This window comes from Chanodichthys erythropterus, chromosome 11, assembly GCF_024489055.1.
Source record: "Chanodichthys erythropterus isolate Z2021 chromosome 11, ASM2448905v1, whole genome shotgun sequence".
In the NCBI taxonomy this organism is placed as follows: Eukaryota; Metazoa; Chordata; class Actinopteri; order Cypriniformes; family Xenocyprididae; genus Chanodichthys; species Chanodichthys erythropterus.
Genome location: NC_090231.1, coordinates 51,135,325 through 51,157,421, shown reverse-complemented (window position 1 = coordinate 51,157,421; position 22,097 = coordinate 51,135,325). Strand labels below are relative to the sequence as shown.

General features: G+C 37.1%; 2 protein-coding genes across 2 annotated transcripts in view; one reads left to right on the top strand and one right to left on the bottom strand.

Annotated features, from left to right (window-relative positions):
• The window catches only part of dhx15 (DEAH (Asp-Glu-Ala-His) box helicase 15), a 40,710-nt gene extending 32,299 nt beyond the window's left edge, over positions 1–8,411 (bottom strand). Inside the window, exons 1-4 of the mRNA XM_067399997.1 lie at positions 8,248–8,411; positions 3,075–3,417; positions 884–1,077; positions 613–772 (exon numbers count right to left, since the gene is read on the bottom strand). Coding sequence (XP_067256098.1) covers positions 613–772; positions 884–1,077; positions 3,075–3,417; positions 8,248–8,315 — 765 coding nt within the window. The 5' untranslated portion in view covers positions 8,316–8,411. The remainder of the gene's footprint in view (positions 1–612; positions 773–883; positions 1,078–3,074; positions 3,418–8,247) is intronic.
• A 2,223-nt stretch (positions 8,412–10,634) lies between these two features.
• On the top strand, positions 10,635–16,181 carry LOC137030870 (extracellular superoxide dismutase [Cu-Zn]-like). Its single transcript, XM_067401368.1, has 2 exons — positions 10,635–10,749; positions 15,362–16,181. The coding sequence occupies exon 2, from the start codon at positions 15,371–15,373 to the stop codon at positions 16,037–16,039; it is 669 nt and encodes a 222-aa protein (XP_067257469.1). The 5' UTR covers positions 10,635–10,749; positions 15,362–15,370; the 3' UTR covers positions 16,040–16,181.
• The last annotated feature ends 5,916 nt before the right edge of the window (positions 16,182–22,097 follow it).

Here is a 22,097-nt window from a genome sequence, read left to right as displayed (position 1 = left end):
GAATGACCACGTTTGTCTTCAAACAAACGGCCACACAGCTGTCAGGTGTGAGAGAAGCTTCATCAGGCAACAGTCCGATGAAGAATATACGGAGAGACAGACACGCTCACAAAATGATTTGCATTTGCTATGAGGACAATTTCTCCTGGTTCAGCTTGATTCAGCTTAATAACTGAAGCTTTTCTTTCTCTGACTTTGAATGCATGTTTATGTAACTGATTATTTAAATAGAAACCATCAGGTCTATGGAAGTCTATCAATGACAAATGTATGAATATAGGTTTAGGTTCAAAGTACATACCTAGTTATTGTAATTACTATAACGACTACATTGAATGTACATACGGAACAGGACTGTAATAAAAAGTCCAACTAACCCTAAACCAAACCCTAAACCCAATGTTCATTAATATTACTCAGTACCTGTTTCTATAATTACACTAACAAGGGCACCTTAAAATAAAGTATAAACGATCATTAAGATGCATTTAGAAAATTGATGAGGTGAATTTCCATTTTATGTTGACTTTAATATTCTTCCCAACATATCCCCCACCTCATATGAAATAAATAACCACAAGGTGGTGCAAATACATGGTCAGCATGACAAACCTTAAGGTCGGACCTCTGACGGACCACTTCTTTGAGGACACCCATCAGAATATCTGTGGCTAATGTGCGCTCGTGAGCCTCATCGAGAATAATGACACCGTATCGCTCCAGTAAGGGGTCGTTCATAGCCTCACGGAGTAACATACCATCTGTCATATATCTGTAGACAGAAGACACGTTTTAAAATCACTCTTCATCATCTTAGGCATTACCAAAAGACCAAATGTCTTGTCAAAAATTACCCAACTAATCTTTGTTTTCTATAACTTACTTTAGTATGGTCTTTGCAGAGCTACAGTCCTCAAATCTGATTGAGTACCCAACCTCCTGCCCCAGCATGACGTCCATTTCATCCGCCACTCTCTGAGCAACACTCATGGCTGCCACCCTACGTGGCTGCGTACAAGCCACACCGCGCTTCGGGCCAGGGAGGGACCTCACCATGTCCACACACCACTGAGGGATCTGAAAAAGAGGATGCGACCAAATCATTATTACACTCTATTGTGTTTCTCAGGTCTTTCCTTAAACCAAATGAATGAGTACATTTGTTAATGTAGTCCCAGTTTCAGATTCCCTCTCGGCAAGGTTGTGAAAAAGGGTACGGCAGCTTTGGTTACCTGTGCATGCTAGGAGTATCACTAATATGACTTATAAAAAACAACATTAAACAATAATTAATACTACTGTCATTTAAAATATTAAGTTAAATTAAATCAAGAAAGAAATATTACTATTGTACTGTAGGCTACAAATCTGTTAAATAATAAACGAAAATAGTAATGTAATAATTACTAATATAATTATTTTTTTAAATATTGTATCTAAATTGCAGAAACTAACCAAATAAAGAAATTTTGTACTGTAAAATAAATTTCATAAAATAAATTCAAAACATTTATTCAAATAATAAATTAAGTCAATAAAGAAATACTACTAGTGTACGGTAAATTAAAAATCCTAGTTACTACAACTAAAACAATAATACATAAAATAATTATTGTAATATAATATTATAGTAATAAATATTCGATTTTACAGAACAGCAGCAAGATTACAAAACTAATATTTATGGATATCCTAATTTCTTTGCTTTCATACATTAAACTATTGAGTTTCTGCTTTGACAGAAAAGTGAAGGGAGACCTTAGGGATAGTTCACCCAAAGTGAAAATTCTGTCATCACTCAAGTTGTTCCAAACCTCTTTGGTTTTCTTTCTTCTGCTGAACAAAAAATAAACATTTTGAAGAATATTTGTAACCAAACAGTTGATGGACCCCATTGACTTCCATAGTATTTTTTTTCCTACTATGGAAGTCAATGGGGTCCATCACTTGTTTAATTACCAACATTCTTCAAAATTGTGTTCAGCAGAAGAAAATCTCATACAGGTTTGGAACAATTTGAGGGTAGTGCTGGGCAGTATGAGCAAAAATCTGTATCACGTTTTTTTTTTAAGATTCTGGCAGTTTCATGGTATGTCACTTTTTTTTTTTTTTGCGCATATTTTACTGTCAGGAGTACAGGGAATATATTATATAAACATTGTAAGGACAAATAAAAATGTTTTTAAAATGTAATCAAATCAGTTCATAAAGCTAACAATTTCATATAAAATGTAATCAAATTAATTTAATTAAATTAATAATATTAATAAGTAGGCTACATAAGTAGGCTGCAATTTAAATGAAGACCTTTGAGTTTGTGTTTTAATAAACAGTGTTATTATTATTAGGCTATTATCTCTATTAAATCGAAGTACACTTGAGTGTACAATAGTATTTTTGTGTTATTTCAAGTTATACTGAACCTTTATTTTGACAAGATTGTGAAGACGTTTGACTTCCTGTGTATATAATGACAAATGTCAATAGTTTTATCAAATTAAGAGGTGAAATGTTCATAAAATGACTAAGAGCAGCTCTGCAAATGAAATTCATGTATAATGAGTGAGACAGCAGACAATGAAATCATCACGAGTGTCATGCAAGCTTCAGTAGCCTATGTGTAGTAGTAGATGAAAATGCGGTGCTCATTCATACAGACTTCAGATTTCAATAGCAGCCATTTTTAGCTTTAATATCCACAGAGACTAGTCCGTATCGATATCCAATTCATTGTACAGCCCGTTTCAAAATTCATATCGGTCTCGAAATTGAAACCGGTATACCATATGAAACCGATATACCGCCCAGCACTACTTGAGGGTGAGTAAACGATAACAATTTTTGGGTGAACTATACCTTTAACGCTTCTCTCTTTTGTTGACAACAGATTTATGAATGATTACAAATTTGGAAGATTGTCAGTGCACACTGAGTTTTCAAATGAAAGTTATAATTGACAAACACAGCGTTACACAAATCTTACACAAATTACGTGTGTCATTCTTGGAAAATATGGAAATTTCAATAGCTTGTGAAAAGATGTAAGGCATTAGGAAAACTTTGTGCTGTCTAACCTGTGTTGTCTTTCCAGAGCCTGTTTCTCCAACAAGCACAAAGCTCTGATGACGATTGAGGATATCATTAAAACGTTCTTTGTACTCCCAAACGGGCAACTGCAGCCTCTTCTTGAGGATCTCGTAGTAACGCGGTGTGTGAGGCAGGTTAGTGAAGGGGTTGATCTGCTGATTCATGGCTGTCTGCTTCAGAGGAAGCATCCCACCGGCTGGCAAGCTGGAGCTGAGGGGCACGCTGGATCCCTTGCTGTCTCTCTCTCGGTCTCTATCGCGGTCTCGGTCTCTGTCGCGGTCACGATCGCGATCCTTCGACCGGTCGTCCCGATCTCTGTCCCGGTCCTTACTGATGGGAAGACACAAGCAATAGTAACACAAGTAAGCAGGGATTTTGGTTTAATACCGATGTTTTAGTTTCCTGGAAAACCAAAACTTAATGCTCAAACGCATAAGACAATAATGATAATGTGTTTAAGCATACAATAGCATGACTTTGTTAACTAACTCTTACATAATATATCTTTTTAAAAAAGACTTCATTGTTATAGAGCTGTTGGGTTTCAATTGCACTTTTTAGAAAACCTTACCATTGGTAAATATCAATTATTAATCTGTGCAACCAATTCACTCATTTAATAACTTTAAGACAGGCTAGCAACTCATGTCAGCAGTGCATTGTGTTTTATGCCCTTATTTATATTGTTTTATTGGTTTATGACTTGGAAATTGAGGCAGCTTGTCTGTCAGTGGTTGTTCAGCACATAAATCATACTTAGTGGCCAGAAAAAAAAAGTCCAGATATCTACAAGTGAGTGGAAGTCATGTCACTTCTGTTGGCTGTTATCAGTCACTTTGAAATGTGTTAAATGTTGTGAAGTACAGACAAGAATGGTCAACTTTGATGTCATGCTGACTTTAATGTTTGGAGATTTTTAAAGAACATACCACCATATGTATCTGCTAGCGATGAGCAGATGCTTTCTTTATGCTGACACTGCTGTCATTTTTGTTGTGTATTTATTTTGTTACTGTGAAGAAAACATGCAGTACATTTCGTTACTACATATTCTGTCGAACACCAGATTCAATGCGTTTCCCAAGTTTTGGATTTTAACATGGCCTATTTTGCAAACAACTGACTCTTGTTGATCTCCATAGTGGGTTCTTTAAAAATAGGTCAAAATGAGCCAAAATGAGTCCACACTTCAGTTCTGTATGCTGCGGGAGCGGAATAATACTATCGTCTTGTGAGTTGGGTTTGCTAATGCTATTGATGCACCTCGTGCATCAGTTTATGTTCTGAGATAATGCTGACATCTACCAGTTGTTTTTTGTTTTTTTTTTACAGTCCGTGGTTTAAACCGAACACAAAGCCACGAACCTTGGATGTAAATAAAAAAATATCGATACTGTATCAAGTCTCAAAAACACTATTGCCAAACATAATATCGCGATATTCACGTGTATCGATATTTTCTTACACCCCTACTCAATATGGATTCATATAAGAGCCAATCATACAGCAGAAATATACGACAACAGCCAACCAGCGTGCAGCCTTAAACGTTCACGTCAAAGAACAAAGTCAATTTCCTACGGCACTTTGCAAAGAAAACTCGACACAAGGATGACAAAAATGAGTGGAAGCATGAAAAAATGAAGCATGAAATTAACCTCGAGTTATCCAAAAATTATGAAACTGTCGACAAAAAAAGTTAGGTAGCATGAATTCAGTTATATATATTATATTCAGTTATGGAAGCGGTTTGGTTATTTGAAGAGCAACCAGGCAATTTTCGCACCCGCTCGTTTTGTGTGCGTCAGAACTGTTTACTCCCGCTGACATTCCCACGTGCATGTTGCAATGTCACAAGGCAGCGCTGTTGTGCGTTCTACACTTCCACAGTCTCGCGCAACAGAGCTGCTTCAAAGTGATTCTCAAATAATGAAAAGCACAGATTTATGCCAAGCAATTGCTAATGAACTCAGGTTGATGAATTATGACAATGTCTACTTTACGGCCTTTATATAAAATGTTTTAGACAGTTTTAAGAATGTGATAGATCAGCTTGCAATTTTATAGTCCCGGCTTGTTTATAATTAAGTTACACGCTGTTAGTAAGTTGTCTTAATTTAAGGCCAAATGCGTAATCTGTTTTTGTTAATAAACTATACTTTAAAATGAAATTAATAAACCCTCAATTTTTTGTGGCTTTATCGCGATAAAATCGCACGCGATATGTCAAAGGCAGCGATTATTTAATGTGTGGCTTGTCAGAGCTGTACGGCTCTGTGATCAGTAGTAAATGCTTCATCTGAAAGCAAGAGGGAACTCTTGCACAGAAAATCAAAATATGCCCTGCAGCAGAAGAAGATAACAAGCATTATATCTGTAGCTAAAACAGAAGATGTTTAAACATGACTAATTAACACACGACTGCCTTATTCTGTGTAAGAAGCCACATCATCTCACAGAAGGATGCTCAACTGTCTATGAAGTGAGTTTGGAGTAAAAACATGTTATTAAATGTCTTTTGTTAGACAAGATGTTAATAAATGCTTCATGTCTGAAAAGAAGTCTGACGCATGTTGCTTTTTCAAATGTACATTAGTGTTTGCTCGATATACCGGTACTAGAAAGGTATCGCGATACCCTGCTTTTAAAAACGGTACGGTTCTTCATTTTATTAGTACCGGTACTTTGAGTGCCAGCTGTATTTCCTAATGTGCGACAGCAGGGGGCAGTGTGCGTGCAGCGTGCTGCTTCAAAGGCACATTGAGTGCGCGTTTATTCCTGTCAACTGCGCAACGGCTTTAATGGTGACGAAACGAGAGATATGGTTGCAAATACAGGTGCTTTTGCAAATTGTTGAGAAAGCAGATGCAAAGCAATATATGGCATTATTTTGCTTACATTGTCGACAGTCAGGGCAAGCCCACGGACACCACAAAGCCTGTCTGCAAAAGATGTTACAAAATAACGCAAGCGAAGGGAGCATCCAACTTGGCAAAGCATCTTGCCGACAAACATCCCGATTTGTACAAAGAATTTAAAGAGCGACAGGTTAGTTAATGTGATACCAGCGTTGTTTATGCTCTCAAAAATTAAATGAGTGTTATTTATATTACTCATGCAAGCAGACATCTGTAAAGAGGTGTATTATTGAGTCTAATAAGTGATCTGGTAGCTAAAATAAAATTTATTTAAAAAAAACATGTGAAGGGAATATACAGTTATATTAAACCAATGTATGCTTTAATAACATTGCTCTAATTACATTATATTATTGCTCTAATTCCAATCACACAATTCGTTATTTACGTGCAGTTAGTGAAGGAGGGATAGACGGAATTGCGCTGAATGACACACAACAGAAGCGCTCTCTCGTGTTCTCCTCGGGCCTGAATAGTCAAATACACATGCACATGTATGTCTAAATGTCCATCGTGTGGAGTATCTCACGTGAATACAGTCGGTTATGGCTTAAGTGGACGTAAACAGGTGGGTAATAACTGGATATGCGTCAGTTACGTCCATGCATTCAGCAGCCCAATTAATTAGGCCTGTCCATCATTAATGTTAACCAAACAAAGTAATTTAATCATATAAAATAATTTAATGATATAAAATGTAATTTACCAAAATCAAAATTGTGGCCAGTAAAAATGCTGAGTGGCTAGTTACTTTGGTAAAAAACCACTAGCCACAGTGGCTGGTGAGCGAAAAAAGTTAATGTCAAGCCCTGCTTACATGTATAAAAAAAATAATAATAATAAAAAAAAATAATTAAAAAAAAAGCATAATAGCACATAATTTACAATTTTCTTGAGCATGAAAATAATAAACTTTAAAAATTATATTAAATCTAACTCTGTAACTTCATGGCAATGAAGCTCAAATCCAGAATTTTCAGCTGCACACTGGTGAAGAATCGCTGCCTTTGCGATTTCATAATCGCACTAAGAATCGCGTTTAAGCGATAATCACGTTCAAATTCAATGTTTCTTTTCGTATCGTGCGATATATCGTACAGCCCCATTTGGGATACTCTTTTAAAGCTGGCAGCATTAACAGTTTATCGAAATATATATTGTTATGGATCGATATGGGAAAAATTATCGAGATTACATTTTTGTCATATCACCCAGCCCTGACTTGAGGGTGAGTAAATGATAAAAGAATTTTCATTTTTTAAATTCATTGATTCACTACGTTCAATCATCGGTTCAACAAGTTGACGACCAAACCGCTTTGGTTCCGACTCAAAAGAACGATTCGTTTTAAGATTCGGACAACGCTACGCTACTCACATTCAACTACGAGCAATCATATATATATATATATATATATATATATATATATATATATATATATATAATGTATATGTGTGTAAAAAAAATAAATAAATATATATATATATTAATATATAAAAAAGCAATTAAAATACTTATTTAAAAGCAAAATAATTAAAAACACAAAATGCCAGTGAAAACTAACGTTACACATGATCCAAAGTAAAACAGTAGGCCGCGCTTTAACCGTGTGCAACCAAAAATCCGGCTCATTAATATAAGACCTGAAAAATTACACTGTCACATCCCCAACATTTATTTACTTATTACTTTCATTTATAGAAATGTAACGTTACTCGTTCTAGTTAGATTCTTTGCAGACAGTTTCAGAGCCTAGTGAGCCACATTCTGACACCGGCAAAGTCAGGATTACACAACATATTTACACTAGTGTTTATGTAGCGGCCTTCTTTAAAACACATCTATGTTCCACAAAAGATTTCCTGTCTGCTTCTTTACACACAGCGAGCCAGAATTAGAAAGTACCGAATCAAGAAAGCAAGTGAAATGTAAATATTGTGTGCTGTATGTCAAGCCGCTGTTGTGCACGCGAGCAGACCCATGCAGCCTAGTAAGCGCACGTGCTAGCGGCACTAGTCACAAAGACCCGCGCGCTTCTGTGCAAACAACGCTTTTCCTGAGAGTTATAATAACCTCTGCGGATATCAGCTGTGTATTTTATTCATATTATTCAATAGCGACTATGTCAGAGTCCGTGCGCTATTAAAGCCACACCAGCACGAGTGTGTGAACATGCTAGTGCTACCTAGCCTCTCTTTCCCTCCTCAGCGGACAGATAAAGCCCTCCTCAAGCTCAACATACCCGTCAGAAGATCTCTTCTTGCTCGACGAATAATCATCGCCTAAATCCAACCGATGCCGTTTTGACATCTTGTAATAGAAAGATTAATAAGGTAACAGAGGAAAGAGTTTGTCGGTTACTCCAACGCAGCCGCTGCTCTCCCACTCACTCATACACGGCTAAACGACAAGATGGCTACCGGAAGCACTTACCTCATCATTATTATTTCAAGTGTACTGAGGATAAACACACCATCCAACTCTGTTTATGCATATTATTCATCGCTGTTCTCAGCGAATTTTGGAAAAATATTAAAAGAGAAGTATGCTAAATAATGGACTTTGTTTATTATCTACATGCAGAGGATATCATATTATATCTAGCGCCAAATAAAGACGACCGCCTCCTCGCAGAGCTGCAGTTCCTGCTTTCACCGCACGGGGCTCAACAGAGTTTGTGCCCTTGGATTTTTTTTCACTCACCTCCAATACAAAAACATTACAAAAGCTAATTATTTTATTTTCATACAATAATAGGTCTACATGAAACAATTTATGTGTATATACAGAATTCTCTATTGAATATTTTTAGCAAACGTGAAAGAAAACGTTGATAGCTTTAGTGAAAACGAAGTGACTATGCTTTAGAGTAGCAGATTGTACCGAACGTTGATGGACTGAATGTAGGCTGTTTGCAGACACTTTATTGACATAATTCATAATTACTTGTCTTTGAAATATGGTTTGACAAGCAATTATGTGAAACTAAAATGTACTTGTAAAATATAATGTAATTTCTATTTAACATTGTGTCATGTATATTTCAATATTTGTAATACTGCTAACCTATTTTTGTTTTGTTTAGTTTTTTTCTGTGTTTTGCCTGATGAAACCTACTATGTGTTAAGTTTTATTACTCATCTTTTTAGCATATTTCTAAAATGTTTAGTCAAAAGTTAATTTTCTATCCAATATATAATTCGTAAATCCCCAAAACCTTTGGGTTAGTTCACCCAAAAATGAAAATAATGTCATTAATTACTTCATTCATCTTCGGAACACAAATCATGATATTTTAGTTGAAATCCGATTGCTCCATGAGGCCTGCATAGGGAGCAAAGACATTTCCTTTCTCAAGATCCATTAATGGACTAAAAACATATTTAAATCAGTTCATGTGAGTACAGTGGTTCAATATTAATATTATAAAGCGACGAGAATATTTTTGGTGCTCCAACAAAAAAAAATAACAACTTATATAGTGATGGCCGATTTCAAAACACTGCTTCAGGAAGCTCCGGAGAATTATGAATCAGCGTGTCGAATCAGCGGTTCGGAGCTCCAAAGTCACGTGATTTCAGTAGTTTGGAGGTTTGACACGCGATTCGAATCATGATTCGATACGTTGATTCATAACGCTCTGAAGCTTCCTGAAGCAGTGTTTAGAAATTGGCCATCTCTATATAAGTCGTTATTTTGTTTTTTTGGTGCACCAAAAATATTCTCATCGCTTTATAATATCAATATTGAACCACTGTACTCACATGAACTGATTTAAATATGTTTTAGTATATTAATGGATCTTGAGAGAGGAAATGTCATTGCTGGCTATGGAGGCCTCACTGATCCATCAGATTTCAACAAAAATATCTTAATTTATGTTCCGAAGATTAATGAAGGTCTTACGGGTGTGGAACGCCATGAGGGTGAGTAATTAATGACATTATTTTCATTTTGGGGTGAACTAACCCTTTAAATCAAGTCTTTGAATGTACTGAGCTCTTGTACATCTCAGACAGCTCCTTTACAGACTATGATAATTTACCGCAGTGAATCAGCTAGTGCAGAAGACAATCATTGCCACCGACACAGGTAATTACACAGCCTAGGCATGGCTAACAAGCTACATAATAGCAACTGGATCATTGGTCGTGGTTGGGAATTGATGGTGATGGGAAAAACAAAGTTAACGTTAACAAGACTTTGCACTGCTCTCTGTATAAATCTGAAATACAGGGCATTTTCAAAGACAATTAAATAACAGTACACTGCATGTGAAATAGGCTTGTCAGGCTTGGGACAGAGTCTGTAGAAATGGTTTCTTGAAACAGAAGAACTGTCAGATATTCACTTATGAGTGTTACCACATGTGAGATGAATATTTTCTAAGAAGTGGTGTCAAGCATGAACTTCAAGTGGAATTGGATTTGCAGAGCATATAAAATCAGTTTCATGTGCGCTATAACCAACAACAAATTTAATATGTCTCATTTATAGTAAATCATTTAGACTCCACCCTATTTTTATCTACTCTTTAAAATTGCAGCACTGTAACTAACCAAACATAACAAGGAGAGTTAACATGGTTAGAAGAGCAGCCAATCAATAATACAAAGTTTGATTGCAAGAGAACATTCTCTCAGCCCCAGTTCACACGGACTGCACACGGATTAAGCTTTGCAGTAATCTTGTGACTGCAATATTCAGTCTGCACACAGTCTAAGGACAACATTTCAGTTAAACGGTAATGTACCTTTGCTGTTTTTGGCTTGTTTTGAATTTGTTTTTGTTTTTTCATTGGTGCAAATATCAACTTGATGTTGACTAATCAACAATGGCTTTTTTTTGGAATGGTATGAAGTCCACAAACAGCATTTTGCTGTCAAGATTTAGTACAACTATTAAAAAAGTTAGAGTTTAACATAAATATTTTGTGAGTACCCATTTACTTTCCCAAGAATTAGGCCTACACAGCATGCTTTTAAAATGAGCAAATATTATGAAAATAATACTTTAAAAGAATATGCTTATGTGCAAGAATATAGTGTTTCCTCACTTAATTGCATGTTTATTGCAATTAAATAAAAATTCATTATAGTTTAAATGTATATTACATGCAGTTAGCTGAAACTATCCTTTGTTTGACCAATTTAAGTACATCTTTATATGTAATTTTATAATTACTTGTATTGTTTTTGTAATATGGTTAAAGTATACTGCTAAATTTACTGTGCATTTATGATAAACTAAAATTTACTTAAAAATCATTTCTATTGAAACTTGTATGTCATGTATTTCAAAATATACATGTAAAATGTATTAACTGTATTTAATATTGAATAACATACGACATATCAAATTATAATGAAGTACTAGCTAAAAAAGTTTAAAAAAAAATTACATTATTATAAAGTGCACTTTTTAAAAGTGACTTCACTTGTGTGTTAATAAACATATGAAAGCATACTGTACATACACTTAAGTGACTTTTTATTTCATCATTGTTATAATATCTGCAAGTAGACCTACAGTTTTTTTTTATTGTCCTTTCAAGATTAGAAGTACAGTCATGCTCAAAAGTTTACATACCCCTTGCAGAATCTGCAAAATGTTATTTATTTTAACAAAATAAGAGGGCTCATGCAAAATGTGTTATTTTTTTATTTAGCACTGTGCTGAATAAGATATTTTGCATAAAAAATGTTTACGTATAGTCAAAAATTGCTGAATTTATAAAAATGACCTGTTCAAAAATGTACATACCCTTGATTCTTAATAGTGTGGTTATGATCCACGACTGTTTTTATGTTTTGTGATGGTTGGTCATGAGTCTCTTGTTTGTCCTGAACAGTTAAACTGCCCAGGAGGTTGGGCAGTTTAACTGTTCAGGACAAACAAGAGACTCATGAACAACCATCACAAATCATAAAAACAGTTGTGGATCATCTAGGTAACCACACACAGTATTAAGAATCAAGGGTATGTACATTTTTGAACAGGTCATTTTTTATAAATTCAGCAATTTTTTTACTATATGTAAACATCTTTTATTCAATTCAAATTCAATTCAAATTTATTTGTATAGCGCTTTTCACGATACATATCATTTCAAAGCAGCTTTACAGAAAATGGATGTCAACATTACAATTTAAAGAATGTAGTTAGCAAATAATATACTTTAGGTAATTACAATCACTGTTAGCAGTTTAACTGAAGGTAGAAGTAATGTGCTCCTGGAAAATGAATTACATTAACAATAAATTAGGATATAGAGATTGTGCAATGTGAATGTTGATCTAGATGATTGCGTCTCCTGAAGTCCTCGCAGGAGCTGGCGCCGTCTCTTCACGGGTGATGGTCATCTGAGGTCTTCTTAAGAGGCTGGATACAAACTGAAGCTGATGTACTCTCTAGTCACCTCAGGGCGGGTGTCCCGCGCTAAAACAGAAAAGCAAAAGGAGAACAATTAGCGTAGCTGCTGTTCATAACTTTAAGCAAAGATAGTCATGTGCAGTTGATCTGGTATGAGATGCGTTATGTGAACGCTTGGCTAAAGAGATGCGTCTTTAATCTAGATTTAAACTGGGTGAGCGAGTCTGAGCCCCGAACATTATCAGGAAGGCTATTCCAGATTTTAGGAGCCAAATGTGAAAACGCTCTCCCTCCTTTAGTGGACTTAGATATCCTAGGTACAACCAGAAGTCCAGAGTTTTGTGATCTTAAAGAGCGTGAAGGATTGTAGGGCGATAGAAGATTGGTTAAGTATACAGGAGCTAAACCATTTAGAGCCTTATAGGTCATTAGCAATACTTTATAATCGATACGGAACTTAATGGGTAACCAGTGTAGAGATGATAAGATTGGTGTTATATGATCATATTTTCTTGACCTGGTAAGAACTCTAGCAGCTGCATTTTGTACTAATTGTAGCTTGTTTATTGAGGAAGCAGGACAACCAGCTAATAATGCATTACAGTAATCTAGTCGAGACGTCATGAAAGCCTGAACTAACTTTTCTGCATCAGATATAGATAACATATTCAGTTTTTTTGCAATGTTTCTGAGGTGAAAGAAGGCTGTTTAAGTAAAATATATCTTGATGTTCAAATTCAAACGTTGCTGTCTAATATCACACCCAGGTCTTTAACTGTCGAGGATGGAGTAACAGTACATCCTTCTAAATGCAGATTGTAGTCTGAGAGATTCTGTGTACAGGTTTTTGGCCCAATAAGTAATACTTCAGTCTTATCTGAATTTAATAGAAGAAAATTACTAGTCATCCAATGTTTTACTTCTTTAACACACTCTGTCAGTTTGGACAATTTAGAGATTTCATCTGGTTTTGTTGAAATATATAACTGAGTATCATCGGCATAGCAGTGGAAACTAATCCCATGTTTTCTTATAATATTGCCGAGTGGCAGCATGTAGATTGAAAATAGCAGAGGTCCTAACACAGATCCTTGCGGCACTCCATAGTTTACTATCGTTATCTTAGATTTTTCCTCGTTTATATAAACAAAATTGTGACGGTCTGATAGGTATATGACTTAAACCACCGCAATGCCTGTCCCTGAATACCAGTGTAATTTTGTAGTCGATCTAGGAGTATTTTATGATCTATAGTGTCAAACGCAGCACTGAGATCAAGTAACACTAGTATTGAGACACAGCCTTGGTCAGAAGCTAGAAGCAAGTCGTATGTACATTTTTGAACGAGGTCATTTTCTGTTATGATGAGAAATCCTGACTGAAATTTTTTACTAGATGTAAACATCTTTTATGCAAAATATCTTATTCAGGACAGTGCTAAATAAAAAATAACACATTTTACATGATCTTATTTTGTTAAAATAATTAACATTTTGCAGATTCTGCAAGGGGTATGTAAACTTTTGAGCATGACTGTACATTCAATACAATTAACCACCCTTTTTTAAAAGGGTACATGACAATTCAAAAATAAATACAATTTCTTGCATGCAGTTACACGGTTTTCCCTTGCAAACTATGCTGCATTCACACAGTGTCGACGGTTGACGGACGGTGTGTCTGAAGCTTGGTCCTGATGCAACCGTCATAGTGACAACAGCCAATTACATTACTTTCCAGTGTTGCATGAATGCAGTTGGCTAGCATCTGCTATCCGCTTGTTGTCGGATAAGTTGTGACGTAAGGAACGCCGTTTCCGGGTCCAAGCCTCGACTCATTTCACTTGAGAATGCCATCGACAGCCGTTTATGAGCGCTATTTATTCATATTAAACATCAATCATTTTGAAAAGTTAAACATTTTAAATACTTACAGTCTACACAACAGTCTCCGTGCTCACAGCGTTACAAACATTAATATTTTAACGATTTACAAAAGATGAATCATTGTCTTGCCATCTGGAATTTTGATATGGAGATAAAGGTTATGATTATAATTTTTTGTAGTATTACACCACATCGTGTGTGTATATTAGCACCATTTGTTGTTTTCGTGTGGTATGAGATAGAGCGTTAGGACCCGGAAGGTCTGCCGCGTGACGTCAGACTTAACAACCGTATAGGGTATGCTTAAGGTGATCTGATTGGCTAACGCCTGTGTTGGTGCTTGAAAACTTGAAGATAGCATCGGAGCTGCGCAGACCGATCGGCCTATGACATTAAAGTACCGTGAGAGTGATTCAAAAGCATAACGCTGCATTCACAAGGGGTGTTGGCGTTAATGCTTCTCATTTACTTTTAATGGGTGACATCATGCGTGAATTATGGGTTCCGTCGCATCGCTTCACTCGCGTTGAAGATTTCTCAATTTTTCAAATGCCAACGCAGGCATCAACCAATCAGATCGCCTTCTGCAAATTCCCTAGCGCAGACGCTAGCCAATTGCGTTCATGCAACACCGGAAAGTAATGTGATTGGCTGTTATCACTATAACGGCCGCGTCAGCTCAAGCTTCAGACATGACCTCCGTCAAGTGTTGATGCTGACGCCCTGTGTGAATGCAGCGTAAGGAGCCGTATGCTCTCTGAACACTCTGACTGTACTTTGATGTTCGTCGATCGGTCTGCACAGCGCTGATGCATCTCGAACAAGCCTAATTTTTAACTTCTGCCACAAGCAATGCCAGTGACGTGATGCAATGGAACCCACAATTCAGCAACGCATAACGTCAACCATTCAAAGCAAATGAGAAGTGTTAAGGCCGATGCCTTCTGTGAATGAATCGTAATCTAGTTGTGCTAGTTTACCCAATGCAACTTCCACTCTAAAAGCTCCATGGAACAAAGCTTTGAACTTTATTTTGTCAAAAATACTACATTCTTAAACAAAATAACATGATTTCACTAAATCCATTCTTGATTGTAGGCTTTAAAGATGAACATGGAGAAAATCATCCTACAATTCCCTCTAATATTGCTGGTGCTGTATATACAAGGAGGACAGTTCTCTGACAATCCAGTTCTTTTGATTGCTGAAGCTCCACAGCCGGAAGTCGTGGAGTTCGACAACACAATCTATGCCACTTGTGAAGTAACTCCCAGCCCCAATTTGCCACGTAACCAGCCAAAGATCTTTGGGCAAATCCTCTTCAAGCAGGTCTTCCCCAATGGAGATTTAGAAGTGAAAATCAACCTCCGTGGTTTGCCTGCCAACAATAGTCAAGAGCGTGCCATGCACATCCATCAGTATGGAGACCTCAGTCAAGGCTGCATCACTGTTGGTCCTCATTATAATCCAAACGGCGTTGACCACCCTGGTCATCCTGGAGACCTGGGCAACTTTGCTTCCAAACAAGGAGTTATAAGGCAGTTCCTGACGCTTCCAGACGCCAAGCTCTTTGGGCCTTATTCCATTCTGGGACGTGCGGTGGTGGTTCATGAGAAGGAGGATGATCTGGGAATGGGGTCAGATGAGGAGAGTAAACGCAGTGGGAATGCTGGAAAGAGAATTGCTGGCTGTGTGATTGGCATTACTACTCCAAGTCTGTGGCAGATGACTGAACCCGGGCAAGATGTGGAGAAGGGAACTGAAAGTCAAAGATGAGAGAGTTGGATGTGGTAGAAGGGCAGATACACTATGCTGCAGAAGAAAGGATTTGTTGTGTCTTAGAATGATACTTGACACTTACATTTAGGAACTAGATTAGAGATGATTTACCTTGTATATTCTTTTTCTGTGTCCTACAATATAAAGTAATATTTAAAAATACCCTGAAATTGCCTACATTTGTTGCCATTACAAACACTATGCTTTAACACTAGAAGTCCCAGAGATTTGTAACCCTCCTTTAGCCAAGTGGATGCTAACTGGCTAGTCTTTTGGCTATCATTAGCATCAATTCATGTGTAAATATGGTCATTACCTGAGCAATCTGCAGGGGGGTTGGGGGTGTGTGTGTGTGAATGGTTGCTGGTGGCTTGTTTGTATGTGTGGGGGAGGGAGGGCTGCTAAAAGCGGAGAACTTGATTGACCATGGGCCGGTTTCAGAAAGGAGGTTAAGTGAAAACTCTGAGTATGTTAACCCTGAAATGAGGGAGTGCAAGTGATGTTTAAAAAGTTAACTCACTCATTCACACTGCAAAAATGCTTTTCATACTAAGTATTTTTTTATCCTATTTCAAGTAAATAATAAAAAAAAAATCTTAAATCAAGATGGATTTTCTATATGAGAAAATTAGATATGATATTTAGTCTTGTCTCCTGGGGGGATCTAAATTAAGTACATTTTACTTAAGTAAAATGATCAATATCTGCCAGCGTGGTAATAGAAATAATCTTAATGCAAACGGAAAGTGTTGGAGTGTCTACCCAGGTGAAAAAAAGTGCAGTAAAATACACTTTATTTTAGTACACTTTTACACTAATGTACAGTGCTCTATTTCCATGCACTTATTTTGTACTTAATATACTAAAAGCTCTTCTTTAGTACTTCTTAAGATAATCTTAAGAACATCTAAGTGTACTCAACTGTGCTATTTTGAGACACCATGAATTTGAACTAAAATGTGCTTTTAACATACTATCTCTGTATAGAAAAATGTATTTAGTTACCACTTGTAGTACACTTGAACCCATCTTTCAAACACTTTTAAAAATGGACTTATGATGTATTTCAAATATAAGATTAATATATAATGAATATATACAAAATGTATTTATAATATATTGCCAGGCAGTGCCAGGATTGTGAGTGATTGCTGGAATGTACTCACTCACTTTTTAATATTATTTGTAAATATGTGTATAAATGGTTGGTTTCTTTATTTTATTTTGTACTATTTTTATCAATAGATCTCAGCAACAAAGGAAAACATGTGTGTTGATTTCTCCCTAAGATGGCAAAGTGAAACACAAGTTTCCTTGAAGTGGCTCAGCATGGCCCCACATTGTTTACATAACAAAAGCAACTGTTCACAGCTGATTAGGGATATTAGCCTAAAGACTTCCAGCCCATCGGCTGTCCTGCGGGTTTTATAGGTAGAAAAGCCAAATGGCTGCTCTCTGGGACTTCTAGTGTTAAATGTCTCTCTCAATGCTTTTGAATGGCTTCCTGGCATCCAATAATTCAAGTTTTATTTATTTTTTTTGACACCACATATGCCAGCAGGGCCTTAGCTGGGGTATCCGGGACCCCGGTGCAGGTCGTTGCTGTGGGTCCCCTTGAAATTGAGGGGGGGCCCTAAGGCTGGAATCATCACCAATTTTTGTCTTCATTTGTCTTCACTTTTTTTCTGTCATCATGAAATGACGTATGACTGTTGTTACCAATCAAAATGCGTATTCATTTAATTGCAATGTATGGACTTTTTACATCATTTCTCCTATTTCCATTTAGCAAAACTAATTTTTTTATTAACGGCTACACTGACCCCATCCCTAAACCTACCCTTAGTGATTTATAGTGTATATACACTTTATGAGCACATGCATTCCCTGGGATCCCACGATCGCATTATCACATGATTGCATATTGTTATTGCAATGCTCTGCCAATTGAGCTACGCGAAACCCGAAATATGACGCAGATAAAATGGAACAATGCATTAAAATTAAAGTGTCCTGTTGTCGAGAGGGGCGCCACTCTAGTAAACGCTCCTATGGGTTGTATTTCAGGGAAGTGACAAACGACCTATATGGTCGTATTGGTTGGAGAACATGTTGTACCAGTTGTTTTTCTGTGTATATTACATGATGAATCGGCTACATTTCACAACCAAACACACGTGAGAATTTATACAGGAAATAATGTAAGATCACGTGTGAGAAAATGGTTTTAACAGGACTGAAAGCCATGCTTGCTGATGTTCTGCTGCAGATGTATGACTCCTCCCCCTAAACTTTCCATTGCCCTGTATATTGTATCTGCGCTCTTACTGGCTGTAGGTCACCGCCAATGTCATTTCCAGTCAAAACACACTTCACACTGTCTCTGAGGCCCTGAGGTCCCAAATGGCACACCTGGGGCCTGTACCATGAAGCCGGATTAGCTGGCTAGCCAGGTAAGTTTCAGATTAGTTTGCGCCAATCCTGGGTTTTAGGTACCATGAAAGTGACTTGACTTTTAGTGATGTTCATCGACATGGTAACTTATGCTCCACAGCTCACCTGCTCCAGGGCAGGTTATGTTCTGGGTTAGAGATCTCAAACTGAAATTGAACCAATCAGATGTAAGATAAGTGATACTGACACAACCAACACAATAAAGTCACTCCCCCAGTTTCTCTTCCTCCAAATTAAAGGTCATTATATAGTAAAAAAAAATATTTAACGATGAAATTGTGTGATTTTAATGATAATTACTTTTTTCTTTATGATAATTTTATGATTTATATATGATTTGTATAATTATATGATCTATATTTTTATTAAAGGTGCCCTAGATTATGTTTTTAAAAGATGTAATATAAGTCTAAGGTGTCCCCTGAATGTGTCTGTGAAGTTTCAGCTCAAAATACCCCATAGATTTTTTTTTTTATAAATTTTTTTAACTGCCTATTTTGGGGCATCATTATAAACACACCGATTTATGCTGTGGCCCCTTTAAATCTTGTGCTCCCCCCGCCCCGGAGCTTGCGCTTGCCTTAAACAGTGCCTTAACAAAGTTTACACAGCTAATATAACCCTCAAAATGGATCTTTACAAAGTGTTCGTCATGCATGCGGCATGCATGCATCGGATTATGTGAGTATAGTATACTGTTATATTGTTTACATTGATTCTGAATGAGTTTGAGGCTATGCAGCATGGCTAAAGCTAACATTACACACTGTTGGAGAGATTTATAAAGAATGAAGTTGTGTTTATGCATTATACAGACTGCAAATGTTTAAAAATGAAAATAGCGACGTGAATACAGTAATAAATGATGGTAACTTTAACCACATTTAACAGTACATTAGCAACATGCTAACGAAACATTTAGAAAGACAATTTACAAATATCACTAAAAATATCATGATATCATGGATCATGTCAGTTATTATTGCTCCATCTGCCATTTTTCGCTGTTGTTGTTCTTGCTTGCTTACCTAGTTTGTTGATTCAGCTGTGCACATCCAGACGTTCTGCCCTTGTCTAATGCCTTTCATAATGATAATGTTGGGAACTTGGGCTGGCATATGCAAATATTGGGGGCGTACACCCTGACTGTTACGTAACAGTCAGTATTATGTTGAGATTCGTTTTCCGGAGGTCTTTTAAACAAATGAGATTTATATAAGAAGGAGGAAACAATGGAGTTTGAGACTCACTGTATGTCATTTCCATGTACTGAACTCTTGTTATTTAACTATGCCAAGATAAATTCAATTTTTCATTCAAGGGCACCTTTACTCCATTACGCAAGTTTAGTTTAACAGGTGTTATTAAGCATTTAGTTTCAGTGAATATAATATAGATCATATGTAATATAAATAAGGTGTAAATATACTCTTTAAATATGACTACATGTGACTGTATGTTTGAGTCTCTATCGTTATATATTATCAACTATATAAACTAACTTCACAACTTTAATTTGCACTGATAGAGAAAGATAATTTCTTTTATTTGTCCTCTTTCACAGACAAGTATTTTCCATTAGTGTAAATGTTTTTAAATTCTTCATGTTCAGCAAAAGAGTTTTAAATCGCGCTGGCTCTCTCGCGAGAAGTGAATCATAAGGCTTGTTTGAGATGAGCAAATTCTGCGCAGAACCGATCACCGGTGATCACCGCGAGATGCATGCCGGTTAGAAATGTGTCCGAGGGTGGTCCGCCTTGCTCTGATGTCATGCTGACGTGTGTCAAAAACCTCTCGCGAGGGCGAGGCGGACGTGTCAGTAGGCTTGTTTGAGATGCGCCTAGCCTCGCCTGAAGTTCAGCCGAGAGTAGGCGGCTGCAGTGAGGGGAGGAGTGAAAAAAGTGCAGGCAAGACGGACAATTCTCCGTTCTCGTAGTGCATCAGACACCTGCGAGATCAAAGGCGGATATAGCGGGATTCACACTCGTGCGCTGTGTTGCTGATAAACTGGATGTAATTTACGTTCTGTTGCTTTTATATGAAAATAAACATAATGAACAATACACCCAAAGTACTTGTTATTTATTTCCATTCGAAGGATGTGTGTATCAATCATTTTTATTTTAATTACAGACATGTTTTTATATATTTTTATAAATATGATAACAATCACATAACCCATAGAGAGATCGCACTGTCAGAGACTTTCGGAATATTCACACATAATTTATACGCGTAAAATCATGGTGTTAGTGTTTCAAAATCAAACATTTTAAAAGAGATCAATACATCACGGTTGTTTAAACCAATAAGCTTTAAGCTGTGTCGTCAGCAAGTCGTTTCCCATCGTGCTTTTGGTCAGCGCAGTCGGTGGAGAGGAACTGCGCTCGACTGCAGAATCCGACACGTCCGCCTCGCCCTCGCGAGAGGTTTTTGACACACGTCAGCATGACATCAGAGCAAGGCGGACCACCCTCGGACACATTTCTAACCGGCATGCATCTCGCGGTGATCACCGGTGATCGGTTCTGCGCAGAATTTGCTCATCTCAAACAAGCCTGGATTCTGCAGTCGAGCGCAGTTGCTCTCCACCGACTGCGCTGACCAAAAGCACGATGGGAAACGACTTGCTGACGACACAGCTTAAAGCTTATTGGTTTAAACAACCGTGATGTATTGATCTCTTTTAAAATGTTTGATTTTGAAACACTAATACCATGATTTTATGCGTATAACTTATGTGTGAATATTCCAAAAGTCTCTGACAGTGCGATCTCTCTGGGGGTTATGTGATTGTTATCATATTTATAAAAATATATAAAAACATGTCTATTAAAATAAAAATGATTGATACACACATCCTTCGAATGGAAATAAATATCAAGTACTTTGGGTGTCTTGTTCATTATGTTTATTTTCATATAAAAGCAACAGAATGTAAATTACATCCAGTTTATCAGCAACACAGCGCACAAGTGTGAATCCCGCGATATCCGCCTTAATCTCACAGGTGTCTGATGCACTACGAGAAAGGAGAATTGTCCGTCTTGCCTGCACTTTTTTCACTCCTCCCCTCACTGCAGCCGCCTACTCTCGGCTGAACTTCAGGCGAGGCCAGGCGCATCTCAAACAAGCCTATTGTTTATCTCTGTTGCAAGGCATGTGATTGCCTGTTTGTCACTGATGTCACGGATTCACGCGCACGCGCTCCACAAACTCAGGATCAAAGCCTGAGTTGACAGAGAAAGTTGATGATCGGTACAGGCCCCTGGAGTGCTTCTCAATTCTTATTTGTGCATCCTCGTTTCCTTTCCTTGTTTCCTTTCTTTGTGTCTTAGCTCCACCCCTTCAGGATGCGAGGGAAGGACTGAAGGAAAAGACGCGAGGAAGGAGGAATTTAATCAAGTGAAATTATATATTATCGCTCCCTTTAGCGTCACTTCAAAGCGTCATCGGCTGGGCTCAAGGGATCTACCTATATGTTGTTAAAGTTTGGTTATTTAAAAAATATAATTAATAAAGCATGATGCCCCGTTGAAATGTGTGAGATGCAAAGTTTATTTAAACTGCATACATTAAAGCATACATTTAAATTCTTGTG

What these genes read in the sequence shown, in the direction of transcription:
- LOC137030870 (XM_067401368.1), top strand. Translation starts at nt 15,371, where the DNA reads ATGAACATGGAGAAAATCATCCTACAATTCCCTCTAATATTGCTGGTG.